Here is a 14,786-nt window from a genome sequence, read left to right as displayed (position 1 = left end):
ATGAGATCATTGACCCTCACAAAGAGTGCTTTTATACCTCCTCAGAAAGAGGAATAGAGGGATAGCAAGAAAGGAATCTGCCCTCTAGTAGCAACGGGTTCTCTTTTCTTTCACTACTGTACAGGTGCAGACTAGGTCCAGAAATCGTCCCTGTCATTTCTAACACACAGGCCCATTTTTTACCTTGAGGCCCTCCACTTAAGGCCCCCACAAGTTTATTCTTGGTTTTGTAGCACAATATCTTAATCACATCTATCTGCTTGTGCATTTAAAAGCAGCTATACCTACTTCATATTGTATACCCAGAGATTTTCCCACATACAGCTGCACTCTGCCTGGTGGTCCTGACTGTGTTGCTCAATGCAATTTGCTCTCAGCAATTACGCTGCAGTAAAGAGCTACATGTTTATGCAGCCCGTGATGGGATGGAGGGGGAGGGACGAGAGATAGAGAGAACATTTGTGAGGAGAGAGACAGAGACGGAGAAAAATAGGGAGAGGGGGGGGGGGGGTGGAGTGCACCTAATTTATCGGACCAGTTGTCCATTAACTATATAAGAATGCCAGCCCCAATTTACAGGCAGCGAATAGATTGCTCTTCCACATCATCAAATCCAATGATCATCTAGCAAAGGAAGACAGTGCAGGTGTATGAAAGCCGATTGAAAAAGCTTCGATCTCTAGGCCATCAGACTGTTGAACAGTCATCACTAGCCGGCCTCCGCCTGGTACTCTGCCGGCACCTAAGACACTGTCACTAGCCGGATACCGCCTGGTACTCTGCCCTGCACCTTAGAGACTGCTGCCCTATGTACATAGTCATTGAACACTGGTCACTTAACAATGTTAACATACTGTTCTACCCACTTCATGTGTACACTATATATATAAAATCATATGGACACCAATTCAAATTAGTCGCTGACAGGTGTAGAAAATCAAGCACACAGCCATGCAATCTCCATAGACAAACATTGACAGTAGAATGGCCTTACTGAAGAGCTCAGTGACTTTCAACGTGGCACCGTCATAGGATGCCACCTATTTGTCTGTTTGTCAAATGTCTGCCAGGGTAAAGCTGTAAGTGTTATTACTGTGAAGTGGAAACATCTAGGAGCAACGGCTCAGTCGCAAAGTGGTAGGCCACACAAGCTGACAGAACGCGACCACCGAGTGCTGAAGTGTGTAGCGCATAACTATCGCCTGTCCTCGGTTAAAACATTCACTACCGAGTTCCAAACTGCCTCTGGAAGCAACGTCTGCACAAGAACGGGAAGTTCATGAAATGGGTTTCCAAGGCTGAGCAGCCGCACACAAGCCTAAGATCACCATGCGCAATGCCAAGTGTCGGCTGGAGTGGTGTAAAGCTAGCCACCATTGGACTCTGTAGCAGTGGAAACAGGTTCTCTGGAATGACGAATGACGCTTCACCATCTGGTAGTCCGACAGACAAATCTGGGTTTGATGGATGCCAGCAGAACGCTACCTGCTCCAATGCATAGTGCAAACTGTAATGTTTGGTGGAGGAGGAATAATGGTCTGGGGCTGTTTTTCATGGTTCGGACCTGTAGTCCTTAGTACCATAGTCCTAAGGACTACAGTGTAGTCCTGTAGTCCTTAGTACCATGGAAGGGAAATCTTAACGCTGCAGCATACAATGACATTCTAGACGATTCTGTGATTCCAACTTTGTGGCAACAGTTTGGGGAAGGCCCTTTCCTGTTTCAGCATGACAATGGACCACATGCACAAAGCGAGGTCCATACAGAAATGGTTTGTCGAGATTGGTGTGGAAGAACTTGACTGGCCTGCACAGATCCTGACCTCAACCCCATCCAACACCTTTGGGAGGAATTAGAACGCCGACTGCAAGCCAGGCCTAATCGCCCAACATCAGTGCCCTACCTCACTAATGCTCTCATGGCTGAATGGAGGCAAGTCCCCGCAGCAATGTTCTAACATCTAGTGGAAAGCCTTCCCAGAAGAGTGGAAGCTGTTATAGCAGCAAACGGGGGACCAACTCCATATTAATGCCCATGATTTTGGAATGAGATGTTTGACAAGCAGCTGTCCACATACTTTTGGTCATGTAGTGTATATACTGTATTCTAATCATGGCTCATCCTATATACAGTAACTACTGCCTTTTCTATTAATATACTGTCCATACTGTATATACTATGTATATATATATATACACATTTATATTCTGGACTCTGTCATTGCTCGTTCTGATATTTCTGATATTTTCTAACCTTTTGGATTAAGTGTGTATTGTTATTGTATTGCTAGATATTACTGCACTGTTGGAGATGGACGTATATATAATTTTTTACACCTTTTTCTCCCCAATTTCGTGATCTCCAATTGGTAGTTCAGCTGGCGACCAAGGTCTGCATGCATGCGCCCGGCCGCCACAAGGATTCGCTAGAGCGTGATGGGACAAGGACATCCCAGCCGGCCAAACCCTCCCCTAACTCGGACAATGCTGAGCCAATTGTGCACCACCTCGTGGGTCTCCTGGTCGCGGCCGGCCGCGACACAGCCCGGGATTGAACCCGGATCTGTAGTGACGCCTCTAGCACTACGATGCAGTTTCTTAGACCGCAAAAGCATTTCGCTGCACCTGCGATAACATCTACAAATCTGTGTAAGCGACCAATAAACTTTGATTTGATACCTGTGCTGTGCTTTGAGAACAGCCAACCAACACAGTGTTTACTCCTGACCTGATAGTAGCAGTCAGTGTGTGCACTGCACACATTCCCATAAAAAGAAACAAGGCCTACTAGCAGCCAGCCAGGCAGGCAGACCTACTGTGGCCTTCAAAGAGAGGCATTTATCAGTGCATCTGGAGAGGAGCCTATCAGATAAGGGTGTTGAACCACAGCCCAGGACACCTCACAGTGCTCCTGTCCTAACCCGGCCCTGTGTCGTCTCTGTCCTTTAATCCTGCCTCATTGTGTGTCTGCTCTGCTGCCCTTTGATGAGGCATTCTACAGGTGTCTTCTCTTTCTCCTGCTATATATCTATGTTATAACAAGAGCCTATTGACGTATTAAAAAGTGAGGAGTAAGAATGTGTTTGCTTGGGTACTTTGAATAGAAAAACCTACTGTATCTAATCTGTGAGGTTTGAAAGATATTACATGGAGACTGGGTGGATAGACCCACAACTTGTGTGAGCTGCAACACCTTCATGTCAAACCAAGGCCTTTCAAGAGGCTCCCACCTCCCACCCACTGTCTGACAGTGTCTACACAGAGAGAGAGCATATTTTAAAGTCCTCCAGTGCTTGGCTGATAGTGAGACCCTCCAGATTTTTGCCCCTCTGTGTTTGCCACACACAGACTGAAGGAGTGAAAGGCAAGCATATTAAGGAGGTTTTGGCCTGGCCCCTCAGGTCACTCCAACTACTTTAATTCCAGCCACAGACAATGGCCACAACCAGCACACAATACCCGGGTCCAGACAACAAGCAAATCAAGTGTCCAAGCACATAAAAGATTTATTGCATCAGCCAACAAAGGCCGCCCACAAAGCTCCCCATGAGCCATCTTTTAAGGGCCTGAGTCAGGGTGAACTCTGCTGGGTCACTTTGCTTTTTGTGGGCCTCTCCACCACCTAAAGTCTGCAGCTATTAAAATCTAATGAAATGGAGAACATTTAAAAGCAGCTTATAAAATGCAGTGCTCTCCAGTTTCAAAATTTATCTCCGACAGTGCAGCAAACTAAAAAGCAATTATTTCTTCCTCTGTTCTTCCACAGTCTTGGGTGTGAACACTCCAGAAAGGAGAGTAAAAACCTCAGGAGGCGATGGCTGGCTGGAACACATTTTAGCTTAATTAAGTATAGTGTAGTGTAATATAGTGTACTCTAGTATAGTGTAATACAGTATAGTATAGTACAGTATAGGAGAGAATTCAGACTATGGTTAGTACAGGGGCAGACTGTGGTAGGTAGGTCTGTTACCTGAAGCTGAGCAGGGTTGTGTGGGCTCACTGGCAGGACTCTCTCTCCTCTTCCTGTCCTGTCTGTAAACGAGGTGAGGTTTGTTGTGCTCCTCGTCGTACTCCTCCCCCTCCTCTGCCTTCATCAGGGGCTCTAAGAAGTATTCACCTTGCTGGGTTGTAAAAGTCCCCATCTGGAGGGGAGAGGGTAGATTGTGAGAGAAGAGTTGGTTAGAGGAGGTCTGTGAAGTGTGTATGGCAGCTACACATATGTAGGATCTTCATTAGAGCCAGTTTGCTACAGCAGGAAAATAATCCTGCAGAAACAGGAAATGTGAATTATTATTTGAATTATAATTAATGGATTGTAATACATTTTTCATTGGGAGAAATCAAGTCTGACATTTTAAAGTGGAAATTACAAACTTTAGAAGCCTTTTTCAACATCAAATACACTACAAGTTTGCATTTCCTGCTGTGCAGGAAAATTCTCAACAACAAAATTGTGATCAAATTAAGATCTCACATCTGTAGCATGATAGGACTGGTGTCTAGAGAACTCCTTTGAGTAGTCCCTACCAGTCAGCAAGTGCATGTCCTGTATTGTCCCAGACATAGATCTAGAGACAACTCAACTCAACTCCTAATTATTACATTTGTTCATTCAGGACATAACGGCTATTGGCACCATGTATCAGTGATTTATGTGAGTGATGTACCTAGCTGTTATAGCATGTGTGCTGTTTCTCTGAGTAAATGTTGAGTACTAGTAAAGTACACAGTGTACTATGCATCATTAGTTCCATGATTGGTCCGAAAAACACAAGAATAATGCAAAAAGAATATCTAAAAAGTACAGTCTTCTTTAGCTTGTGGAAATGGGAACCTTGGAAAATAGGCAAACAGAAAAATAGTACTTAGAGAGGTCTCTGTCAATCACCATTTATCACACTGGTAATCCCTCTTAGTACAGATGTTTGATCTTAATTTGGCCAGACTTGTAGTCGTAGTAACACGATCTTGCCGTGGCAGTATTTGAATGTCTGATCATGTTGCCGTGGTATATGGATAGGCCATCTGTAACGGCGTTCTTCGTTTGTTGAAAGAGAGTCGGACCGAAATGCAGCGTGGTGGTTACTCATGTCTTTAATGAAAAAAGTGACGATACATGAAATAACTTAATAAATACAAAAACAACAAACGGAACGTGAAACCTAATACAGCCTATCTGGTGAACACTACACAGAGACAGGAACAATCACCCACGAAAGACAAAGCGAAACTCAGGCTACCTAAATACGGTTCCCAATCAGAAGCAACGAGAATCACCTGACTGCTGATTGAGAACCGCCTCAGGCAGCCAAGCCTATACAACACCCCTAATCAGCCGCGATCCCAAATACTACAAACCCCAATACGAAATACAATAACATAAACCCCTGTCACACCCTGGCCTGACCAAATATATAACGAAAACACAAAATACAATGACCAAGGCGTGACACCATCATGTAATATCCTATGTTTCTCAGAGTCGTGGCTGAACGATAATATACTGCACATGTAGCTGTTTTTTCTTTGCATCGGCAGGACAGAACGGCAGCTTCGGATAAGCTAAAGAGGGGATGTGTGTGTCTCTTTGTTAACAACAGCTAGTGCGTGATCTCTAATATTAAGGAAGACAGACAAGGTTCTGCTCGCCTGAGTTAGAATACATCATGATAAGCTGTAGACCAAACTATTTACCTGTTTACCACCACAAACCGATGCTGGCACTAAGACCACACTCAATGAGCTGTATAGGGCCATAAACAAACAAGAAAATGAAACTGAAATCCGTTTTACCTCATTTCTACCAGCATGTCACCAGTGCAACTAGAGGTGAAAAAACTCTCGATCACATTTACTCCACACACAGAAATGCATACAAAGCTCTCCCTTGCTCTCCGTTTGGCAAATCCGACAATAACTATACTCCTGATTCCTGCTTAAAAGCAGGAAACTCAAACAGTAAGTCCCATAGACGTGCCCAAAATGGAAGTGGTCCGATGAAGCAGATGCTAAGCTACAGGACTGTTTTGCTAGCACAGCCTGGAATATGTTACATACGATGGCATTGAGGAGTTTAACACATCAGTCACCAGCACCATTAATAAGTGCATGATTGTCGTCGTCCCCACAGTGACAGTATGTACATAAGCTATGGATTACAGGAAGCATCCGCACTGAGGTAAAGGCTAGAGCTGCCGCTTTCAAGGAGCGGGATACTAATCCGGACGCTTATAAGAAATACTGCTACGATCTCCGACGAGCCATCAAACAGGCAAAGTGTCAATACAGGACTAAGCTTGGATCCTACTACACCGGCTCTGATGCTAGTCTGATGTGGCAGGGCTTGCAAACTATCATGGATTACAAAGGGAAACCCAGCTGAGAACTGCCCAGATATGCAAGCCTACCAGACCAGCTAAATGCCTTCTACACTCACTTCGAGGTAAGCAACACTGAACCATGCATGAGAACACCAGCTGTTCTGGACGACTGTGTGATCACACTCTCCGTAGCCGTTGTGAGTAAGACTTTTAAACAGGTTAACATTCACAAGTCTGCAGGGCCATACGAATTACCAGAACGCGTACTCAGAACATGCGCTGACCAGCTGGCAAGTGTCGTCACTGACATTTTCAACCTCTCACTGACCCTGTCTGTAATACCTACATGTATCAAGTAGACCACCATAGTCCCTGTGCCCAAAAACACCAAGGTAACCTGTCTAAATGACTATCGCCCCGTAGTACTCACACCTGTAGCAATAAAATGCTGGCTTCCCAAGTGGCTCAGTGGTCTAAGGCTGTGCCACCAGAGATCTGGGTTCGAGTCCAGGCTCTGTTGCAGCCGGCCGCGATTGGGAGACCCATGGGGCGGCGCACAATTGGCCCAGAGTCGTCCGGGTTAGGGGAGGGTTTGGCAGGCAGGGATGTTCTTGTCCCATCGCGCACAAGCGACTCCTATGGCGGGCCGGTCACAATGCCCACTGACACGGTCGCCAGGTGTATGGTGTTACCACCGACACATCGGTGCAGCTGGCTTCCGGGTTAAGTGGGCGGTGTGTCAAGAAGCAGTGCGGCTTGGCTGGGTTATGTTTCGGGGGGACGTGCGGCTCCCGACCTTCACTGCTCCCGAGTCCGTACGGGAGTTGCAGCGATGGGACAAGACTGTAACTACCAGTTGGATACCATGAACATTGGGGAGAAAAAGGTGTAAAAATAAATAAATAAAACATGTATAAAACATTTAAAAAAGCAAAATGCTTTGAAAGGCTCATGGCTCACATCAACACCATCAGACTCGCTGCACGCACTCCAATATGCATACCGCCCCAACAGATCTACAGATGATGCAATCTCTATTGCACTCCACACTACCCTTTCCCACTAGGACAAAAGGAACACCTACGAGAGAATGCTATTCATTGACTACAGCTATGTGTTCAACACCCAATGTTAGTCAACACCTGTTGTCTACGAAGCATGTTGCAAATAAAATTATTTTATTTGAATGCAAATTCCATCATTTGCATTCTGGAATGCCTGAAGAATCATTTAATTCTTCAGGCATTCTTAATTCTTAATTATTTTCAGACATTGTGTAATAAATAAAGAGTCAGATGACAGCATCATCCTCAGGAAATCTGATGAGAAAAAATGGGCTTGATTGACACATATCTAATAGTGTCATTTCATATGACGGGCCTCCCGGCGCGCAATTGGCCCAGCATTGTTCGGGTTAGGGAAGGGTTTGGCCGGCAGGGATGTCCTTGTCCCATCACCCTCTAGTGACTCCTGTGGCGGGCCGGGGGCATACATGCTGATACGGTCGCCAGTTGTACGGTGTTTCCTCCGACACAAAGTTGCGGCTGGCTTACGGGCTAAGTGAACAGTGTGTCAAGAAGCTGTGCGGCTTGGCAAGGTCGTGTTTCGGAGGACGCAAGGCTTTCGACCTTCACCTCTCCCGAGTCCGTATGGGAGTTGCAGTGATGGGAAAAAGCCTAAATAATAATGCATTTGTATTTTATTTATTTCATATCACACACCATTAGCATGTCACCTAAATACAGACGGTGGCTTTAAAACTGTTGTTTTATGGGCCTCCCGGGTGGCGCAGTGGTTAAGGGCGCCAGCTGTTCCACCAGAGACTCTGGGTTACGCGCCCAGGCTCTGTCGTAACGGGCCGCGACCGGGAGGTCTGTGGGGTGACGCAATATTGGCCTAGCGTCGTCCGGGTTTGGCCGGTAGGGAAATCCTTATCTTGTCTGTGTTAAGAAGCAGTTGGCTTGGTTGGGTTGTGTATCGGAGAACGCATGACTTTCAACCTTCGTCTCTCCTGAGCCCATACGGGAGTTGTAGCGATGAGACAAGATAGTAGCTACTAAAAAACAATTGGATACCATGAAATTGGGGAGAAAAAGGGGTAAAATTCAAAACAAAAAACTGTTGTTTTATGGTATTTGAGAGTGCAATACTTTAATCGTGACAGGAAGAGGCGGCTGTCAGAGCAATGCAAATATTGATGTGGCAGATGAGGGAGGCCCTCACAAAGCTGCTTAGTTCAACAGCCAGCCACTCGCTGGCTCACTCGGCCGTGAAGACAAAGGTGTTTGTATGGTAATTTCATACGCACACTTTAACAGGATATTGTGCAGTGGAATGTTATCTTTTGGGGGAAATTTCAATGACCATCTCCACAAGTTGTCGGTGTTTGACAACGGAAAATATCCAGATAGGACATGGAAAATAATATCCATTACAACCATAATAATAATGTACAGTTCCTCTTTTCCATTCACAATAGATGTTATAAACACTTGCCCCGTAGCACCCTTGCATCTTGGAAAGCCTAAGTGTTGCAGGCCTAGCTATATGATGAGAGATGAATCTGAGCCCAAGTACAATATAATGACTGGGTTGTAATAACATGACACAAAGCAGAGGAAACAAACTTTTGCAAGTTGGCAGACGCTCTCTCTCTCTCTCTCTCTCTCTCTATCTCTCTCTCTCTCCTTGTATACTGTGTGTAAACTAAACTAACTTGAGTGCAGGAAGGCAGCCCCACTCTGCTCCTCTGAAAGCAGTACAGTTGACGAATGAATGTGAATGTACTGGCACTGAGCAGTTCCACTGTATCATTAAGAGGCATGGTGCTGGCAGTTTGTGCTGGGGGGAAGTGTTTGAGCACAAGGCCATCAAGCAGAAGACATCTTGTAGCAGCCTATGCCATTCAGCAGAACATTATGTTTACGTCAAAGTGCAGACAGGCACTGTCAGCCTGAAACACTCACTCAGGTACTATGTACAGTAATGTCAAGGCTAATGTCAGCCTTTCACTCAGGTACTGTCCAGTAATGTCAAGGCTAATGTCAGTATAAGCCTAAGGTATTCACTCAGGTACTATGTACAGTAATGTCAAGGCTAATGTCAGCCTTTCACTCAGGTACTGTACAGTAATGTCAAGGCTAATGTCAGCCTAAGCCTAAGGTATTCACTCAGATACTGTACAGTAATGTCAAGGCTAATGTCAGCCTAAGCCTAAGGTATTCACTCAGGTACTGTACAGTAATGTCAAGGCTAATGTCAGCCTAAGCCTAAGGTATTCACTCAGGTACTGTACAGTAATGTCAAGGCTAATGTCAGCCTAACCCTAAGGTATTCACTCAGGTTCTGTACAGTAATGTCAAGGCTAATGTCAGCCTAAGCCTAAGGTATTCACTCAGGTACTGTACAGTAATGCCAAGGACTGAGTGATTACTGAGTTGATGAACTAGACAGAGGCTGGGCACTAGGCACTTCCTACATGTGCTGTGTCCAATAGAGCATGGGGTCAAGACAGTAGTGATGCACAGACTGACAACAACCTATGTAACATTGTACATCTCTGTATGACATTTACCAAATTCTATCAGACCAAATGTGAAAATGAGGTAGTAGTACATTATCAGAATGAGGAATAGACTTGATTGATTTAATTTATTGGATAATTAAAATGGTGTCAGGGGTCTAGTGTTAGTTCCTAGTCACTTGGAAATCTGAAAACGAGGTTCAGATGAACAGACAATGGTTGCTGTCAGGAATGGGTGCTGAAATGGGACTTTGGTGGAGGGGACTCCACAGAGAGCTTCAGGTCAAGGCCATGGTGCAGGGGACTCTACAGAGAGCTTCTGGTCAAGGCCATGGTGCAGGGGACTCCACAGAGAGCTTCAGGTCAAGGCCATGGTGCAGGGGACTCCACAGAGAGCTTCAGGTCAAGGCCATGGTGCAGGGGACTCCACAGAGAGCTTCTGGTCAAGGCCATGGTGCAGGGGACTCCACAGAGAGCTTCAGGTCAAGGCCATGGTGCAGGGGACTCCACAGAGAGCTTCAGGTCAAGGCCATGGTGCAGGGGACTCCACAGAGAGCTTCAGGTCAAGGCCATGGTGCAGGGGACTCCACAGAGAGCTTCAGGTCAAGGCCATGGTGCAGGGGACTCCACAGAGAGCTTCAGGTCAAGGCCATGGTGCAGGGGACTCCACAGAGAGCTTCAGGTCAAGGCCATGGTGCAGGGGACTCCACAGAGAGCTTCAGGTCAAGGCCATGGTGCAGGGGACTCCACAGAGAGCTTCAGGTCAAGGCCATGGTGCAGGGGACTCCACAGAGAGCTTCAGGTCAAGGCCATGGTGCAGGGGACTCCACAGAGAGCTTCAGGTCAAGGCCATGGTGCAGGGGACTCCACAGAGAGCTTCAGGTCAAGGCCATGGTGCAGGGGACTCCACAGAGAGCTTCAGGTCAAGGCCATGGTGCAGGGGACTCCACAGAGAGCTTCAGTAGAGTTTTTTTCTGGATCAAAAAGGAGCTTAGGTTGTGGGTGTGGCAGTGGAGCATATCAATGAGCGTGGTCGGCCTGTAGGCACGTCTAATATTTTTGAGAATATTTTAGAGGCCCCCCATCTTGGTGGTGCAGAGAAATGTTTTAAATGTTATGCCAATTTGTGCCAATTCTACAAATTTCTCCACTGAGCTGAGAGAGAAGCAGTTTAAAAGCACATTTCCTACAATTCTATGCAAATTGCCAAGGCTAGTGCTGTGTTTTGCTCAAACATAATAACAAAATGAATACTACTAAATTCATTGTTTTTGGAATTGTCTATTTCCCCTCACTGTCTAGCTTTTATTTTGGTGATTGTTAGTTCTCAGAGTTTATATTATGGAAAAATATATAGGTACATTACCTTTTCTACACACTTTATAAATGGTTTTAGTCATTTAAGTTTACACTGAAAGTGTTTTTTCCATTCTGAAAATGTATATATAAAAATTAAGTAACCCCAAAAAGTGCTTAAGCAGCCGGCCCAAGGATTACAATGGCAGAAAAATGTCCTGTTCAGGTTAAGGCCATGGTGGAGGGGACTCCACAGAAAGCTTCAGTTCAAGGCAATGGTAGAGGGAACTCCACAAAGTCCAAGGTGAGGAATCTCTGTCTGTTGGCACACAGCTAGCAAAGACCACTGTCATGCCCTATAGGCTGACTCATCTAATGTGACGTACAGTGAAGACAGTCCATCGCTCAGGTTAAATAGACCATTAAAGTGTCTAGCATCGGATCTTTACATAGACATCCATCACTTGGCAGCTGACTGTAGAAACAGAGAGAGGGACATATGGGATACATAGGGGATATTCTGAATGTACCCCCATTATGTTCCTTTAAACAGAGAAAGTCCCAAGGACACACATTTCCCACGGTGTGAGTTGTCCTCTAGATTCCTCTCAGCACCTTCATTAGTAATTATCCACAGCCCAAGATCTTTCTCCTGTTTCCCACAAGTCACAGCACACTGTGAAAAGACACAAGGCCCCTAGCCTCCCCGGAGGGAAGCCATTGGGCACCAGAGACAAGGGAAACTTCCTTCTCAAAATGACTCTTTTGCTTTAGAGGCTTAATCATCCCTTAATGACCTCATCACACCAAAATGTGCTCGTCCAACGAAGCCCCAGCAGCCTCCGCTCTCAGAGACTAGGCCAACACGTTTATGACCTAATAGCCTAGAGCCATGGGTGTACTGATGCTCTCTCTGTGCCTATTGTCCTGTCGTTCTCAATGACTGATGATATGACTAACGATTTGCACATTGTTACAACACTGTATATATACATAATATGACATTTGAAATGTCTTAATTATTTTGGAACTTCTGTGAGTTTAATGTTTTCTGTGCTTCTACACCTGTATTGCTTGCTGTTTGGTGTTTTAGGCTGGGTTTCTGTACAGCACTTTGAGATATCAGCTGATCTAAGAAGGGCTATATAAATACATGTGATTTGATTTACTGTTCATTTTTATTGTTTATTTCACTTTTGTATATTATCTACTTCACTTGCTTTGGCAATGTTAACATATGTTTCCCATGCCAATAAAGCGCCTTGAATTTAATTGAATTGACAACATCACAGAGGGTACTAATAAACTTTACAGATGCAAACACATTTGAAAAGGAGCTTGAATTCATACAGTACATCAAGTTGGCCAGGATGACAATCAAATCTCATAAATATTATATCTTATTTCTTATTTTTCCAGAAGGTGAGGTACTATCTGTATGTACAGTATATCTGAAGTCATCCACTGAACATGAAAGTACATAAATAAAAGAGGTAAGAGAAGGGTGTGATTCACTGAAACACAATCAGTTGATGGTGTGTCGTGCTAGTTAAGTTATACAGCCATGCAGAACATCTGATACATGGCCAGTGCCAGTTACCCCAGGCAAAACCCCTTTGAGTTCAAACCCTGCCCCTGTACAGTAATCCTATCTGACCCATAAAGTCATCTATTCAACACAATCTCACAATCTGGACCGTAGAGTGAAGGAAAAGCAGCCAACAAGTGCTCAGCATATGTGGGAACTCTTTCAAGACTGTTGGAAAAGCATTCCAGGTGAAGCTGGTTGAGAGAATACCAAGAGTGTTCAAAGCTGTCATCAAGGCAAAGTGTGGCTACTTTGAAGAATCAATATCAATATCAATATTTTGATTTGTTTAACACTTTTTGGTTACTACATGATTCCATATGTGTTATTTCATAGTTTTGATGTCTTCACTATTATTCTACAATGTAGAAAATAGTAAAAATAAAGAAAAACCCTGGAATGAGTAGGTGTGTCCAAACTTTTGACTGGTACTGTATAGGCCTAGGCTATGTGCAATTCTGTAATTTGCACAATAAAAACAAACATGTGTCCAAGGTGTTTCATCATTTAAAAAACACATGTATGTCACAGATACCCACTATGTAAACAATATCCAGCAGAGGACATTATGCAAATCGTGTGTAATAGCAGCATCACCCCAGTGGTATTACTGCTGAATAGGCATAAAATGGGATGCTGTCCCTGCTCACACTGTGGTCAATGACACATGTCAAGCCACACATGCTCATGTTACACATATGCACTTCACTAGTGCATATGCTTGGAATCCGTTGAAATGGGAATTACCCGGGAGACTTGTCAGCAATGTCTGTTAAAAAGTATCTAAATTTAGAGTCATACTCACAAGGCCAGTGCACAGACTGAAGACAGCGGTAGATTCAATCTTGGCGTTGATATGTCCGCGGAAAAAGCAGTGACGCATATCGCTGAGGTCTTGTTGGCGGGACTCAGTTGATTTGCTGTGTTCCGCTCCCAAATGTGTCACAGTGTATGTGGGGGCGATAAAACCGGAGTCGGCGGTTAGATTGAGATGAAAGCGTTGTCCGAATGCGTCAATTCTGTAGTGAGCACGTAAACCAGCCGAATAATCTGCATGTATACTTCTCCGTTTCCTTTTGTAGTGCAATTTGTGGGGGAATGATTCTCCGAAATCATTTATCCGCAGCGGGGTGATAATTTCATAGGACGACAACTGTTTGATGAAACTTTCTAAAAGACAAGAGAAACGTGCATTAGAGTTTATAACGGTAATAAATGTAGCCAATAGAGATGTCAATGTAACAGTTTTGAACATTCAACTATTTTATATGAGAACATGTAGGCTACAATGTACTGTTACTCTACTGGAATATTTTCTCAGTGCCATTTAGCCTACTAAACATTTTAAACATACTCTCAGAAACTGCATTTTAACCGGGTGGATCCTACCATAAATCAACAAGATATGTAGGCTACCTTGTTTCGGATGCAATCGGTATTCCAAGGAGTTGCGGACAAGTGCTGACAGATGACACATTAGTCCAACCAGCCAGATTGCAAACTGCATGATTTCCTCAGCGAAGAAACCACGGGCTCTCGTGTCCAATGCAGTACTATCCTTCTCAAGCGCCTCTTCTCTCTCCTCCCGGCTTCAGCAACAGGTCGTGGGATCTGCGGAGGCTCTCTGCAGCACAAGTCTTGCAAAGTGCATTGGCCTCATCGCATTATTAAACATGCATCCACTATCCTCTGCAAACACGCACTATTTACGATACATTACAGAGTATTTGATGCCTAACGTAAGCTACGTCTATATGGAAAGGAGGGATCAGTGCCAAGTAAGCTTTTCCTTCGCCATCCATAGAACACCCCTTGCACCCTAAACGCTCGCCAACATCAGAAACAAGACCCGCCCCTGGGCCGGAGAGCCAATGGTGAGTGTGCCTCGACCACCATACAATTTGGAGCAGTCTGTAGCCTTATTTTTGTGAGTTGCCTATGCTATGGTAAAAGAGAACTGCAATAGTGATAATGCATTTACTAAACCTGCCTGTATGTCTTATTATCATCTCAAAATGAACCAGTCAGTTGGCATTTTGATACTTAGTGAAATGCTTAC

At 44.7% G+C, this 14,786-nt stretch overlaps 1 protein-coding gene across 1 annotated transcript in view; it reads right to left on the bottom strand.

The window, feature by feature from the left end:
• LOC109889236 (A disintegrin and metalloproteinase with thrombospondin motifs 20) overlaps positions 1–14,528 on the bottom strand; it is a 199,781-nt gene extending 185,253 nt beyond the window's left edge. The window contains exons 1-3 of the mRNA XM_020480514.2: positions 14,144–14,528; positions 13,533–13,897; positions 3,971–4,142 (exon numbers count right to left, since the gene is read on the bottom strand). Coding sequence (XP_020336103.1) covers positions 3,971–4,142; positions 13,533–13,897; positions 14,144–14,234 — 628 coding nt within the window. The 5' untranslated portion in view covers positions 14,235–14,528. The remainder of the gene's footprint in view (positions 1–3,970; positions 4,143–13,532; positions 13,898–14,143) is intronic.
• Between the last annotated feature and the right edge of the window lie 258 nt (positions 14,529–14,786).

The sequence above is a fragment of the Oncorhynchus kisutch genome, linkage group LG4, assembly GCF_002021735.2.
Source record: "Oncorhynchus kisutch isolate 150728-3 linkage group LG4, Okis_V2, whole genome shotgun sequence".
In the NCBI taxonomy this organism is placed as follows: domain Eukaryota; kingdom Metazoa; phylum Chordata; class Actinopteri; order Salmoniformes; family Salmonidae; genus Oncorhynchus; species Oncorhynchus kisutch.
This window is presented reverse-complemented; position numbering and strand designations above follow the sequence as displayed.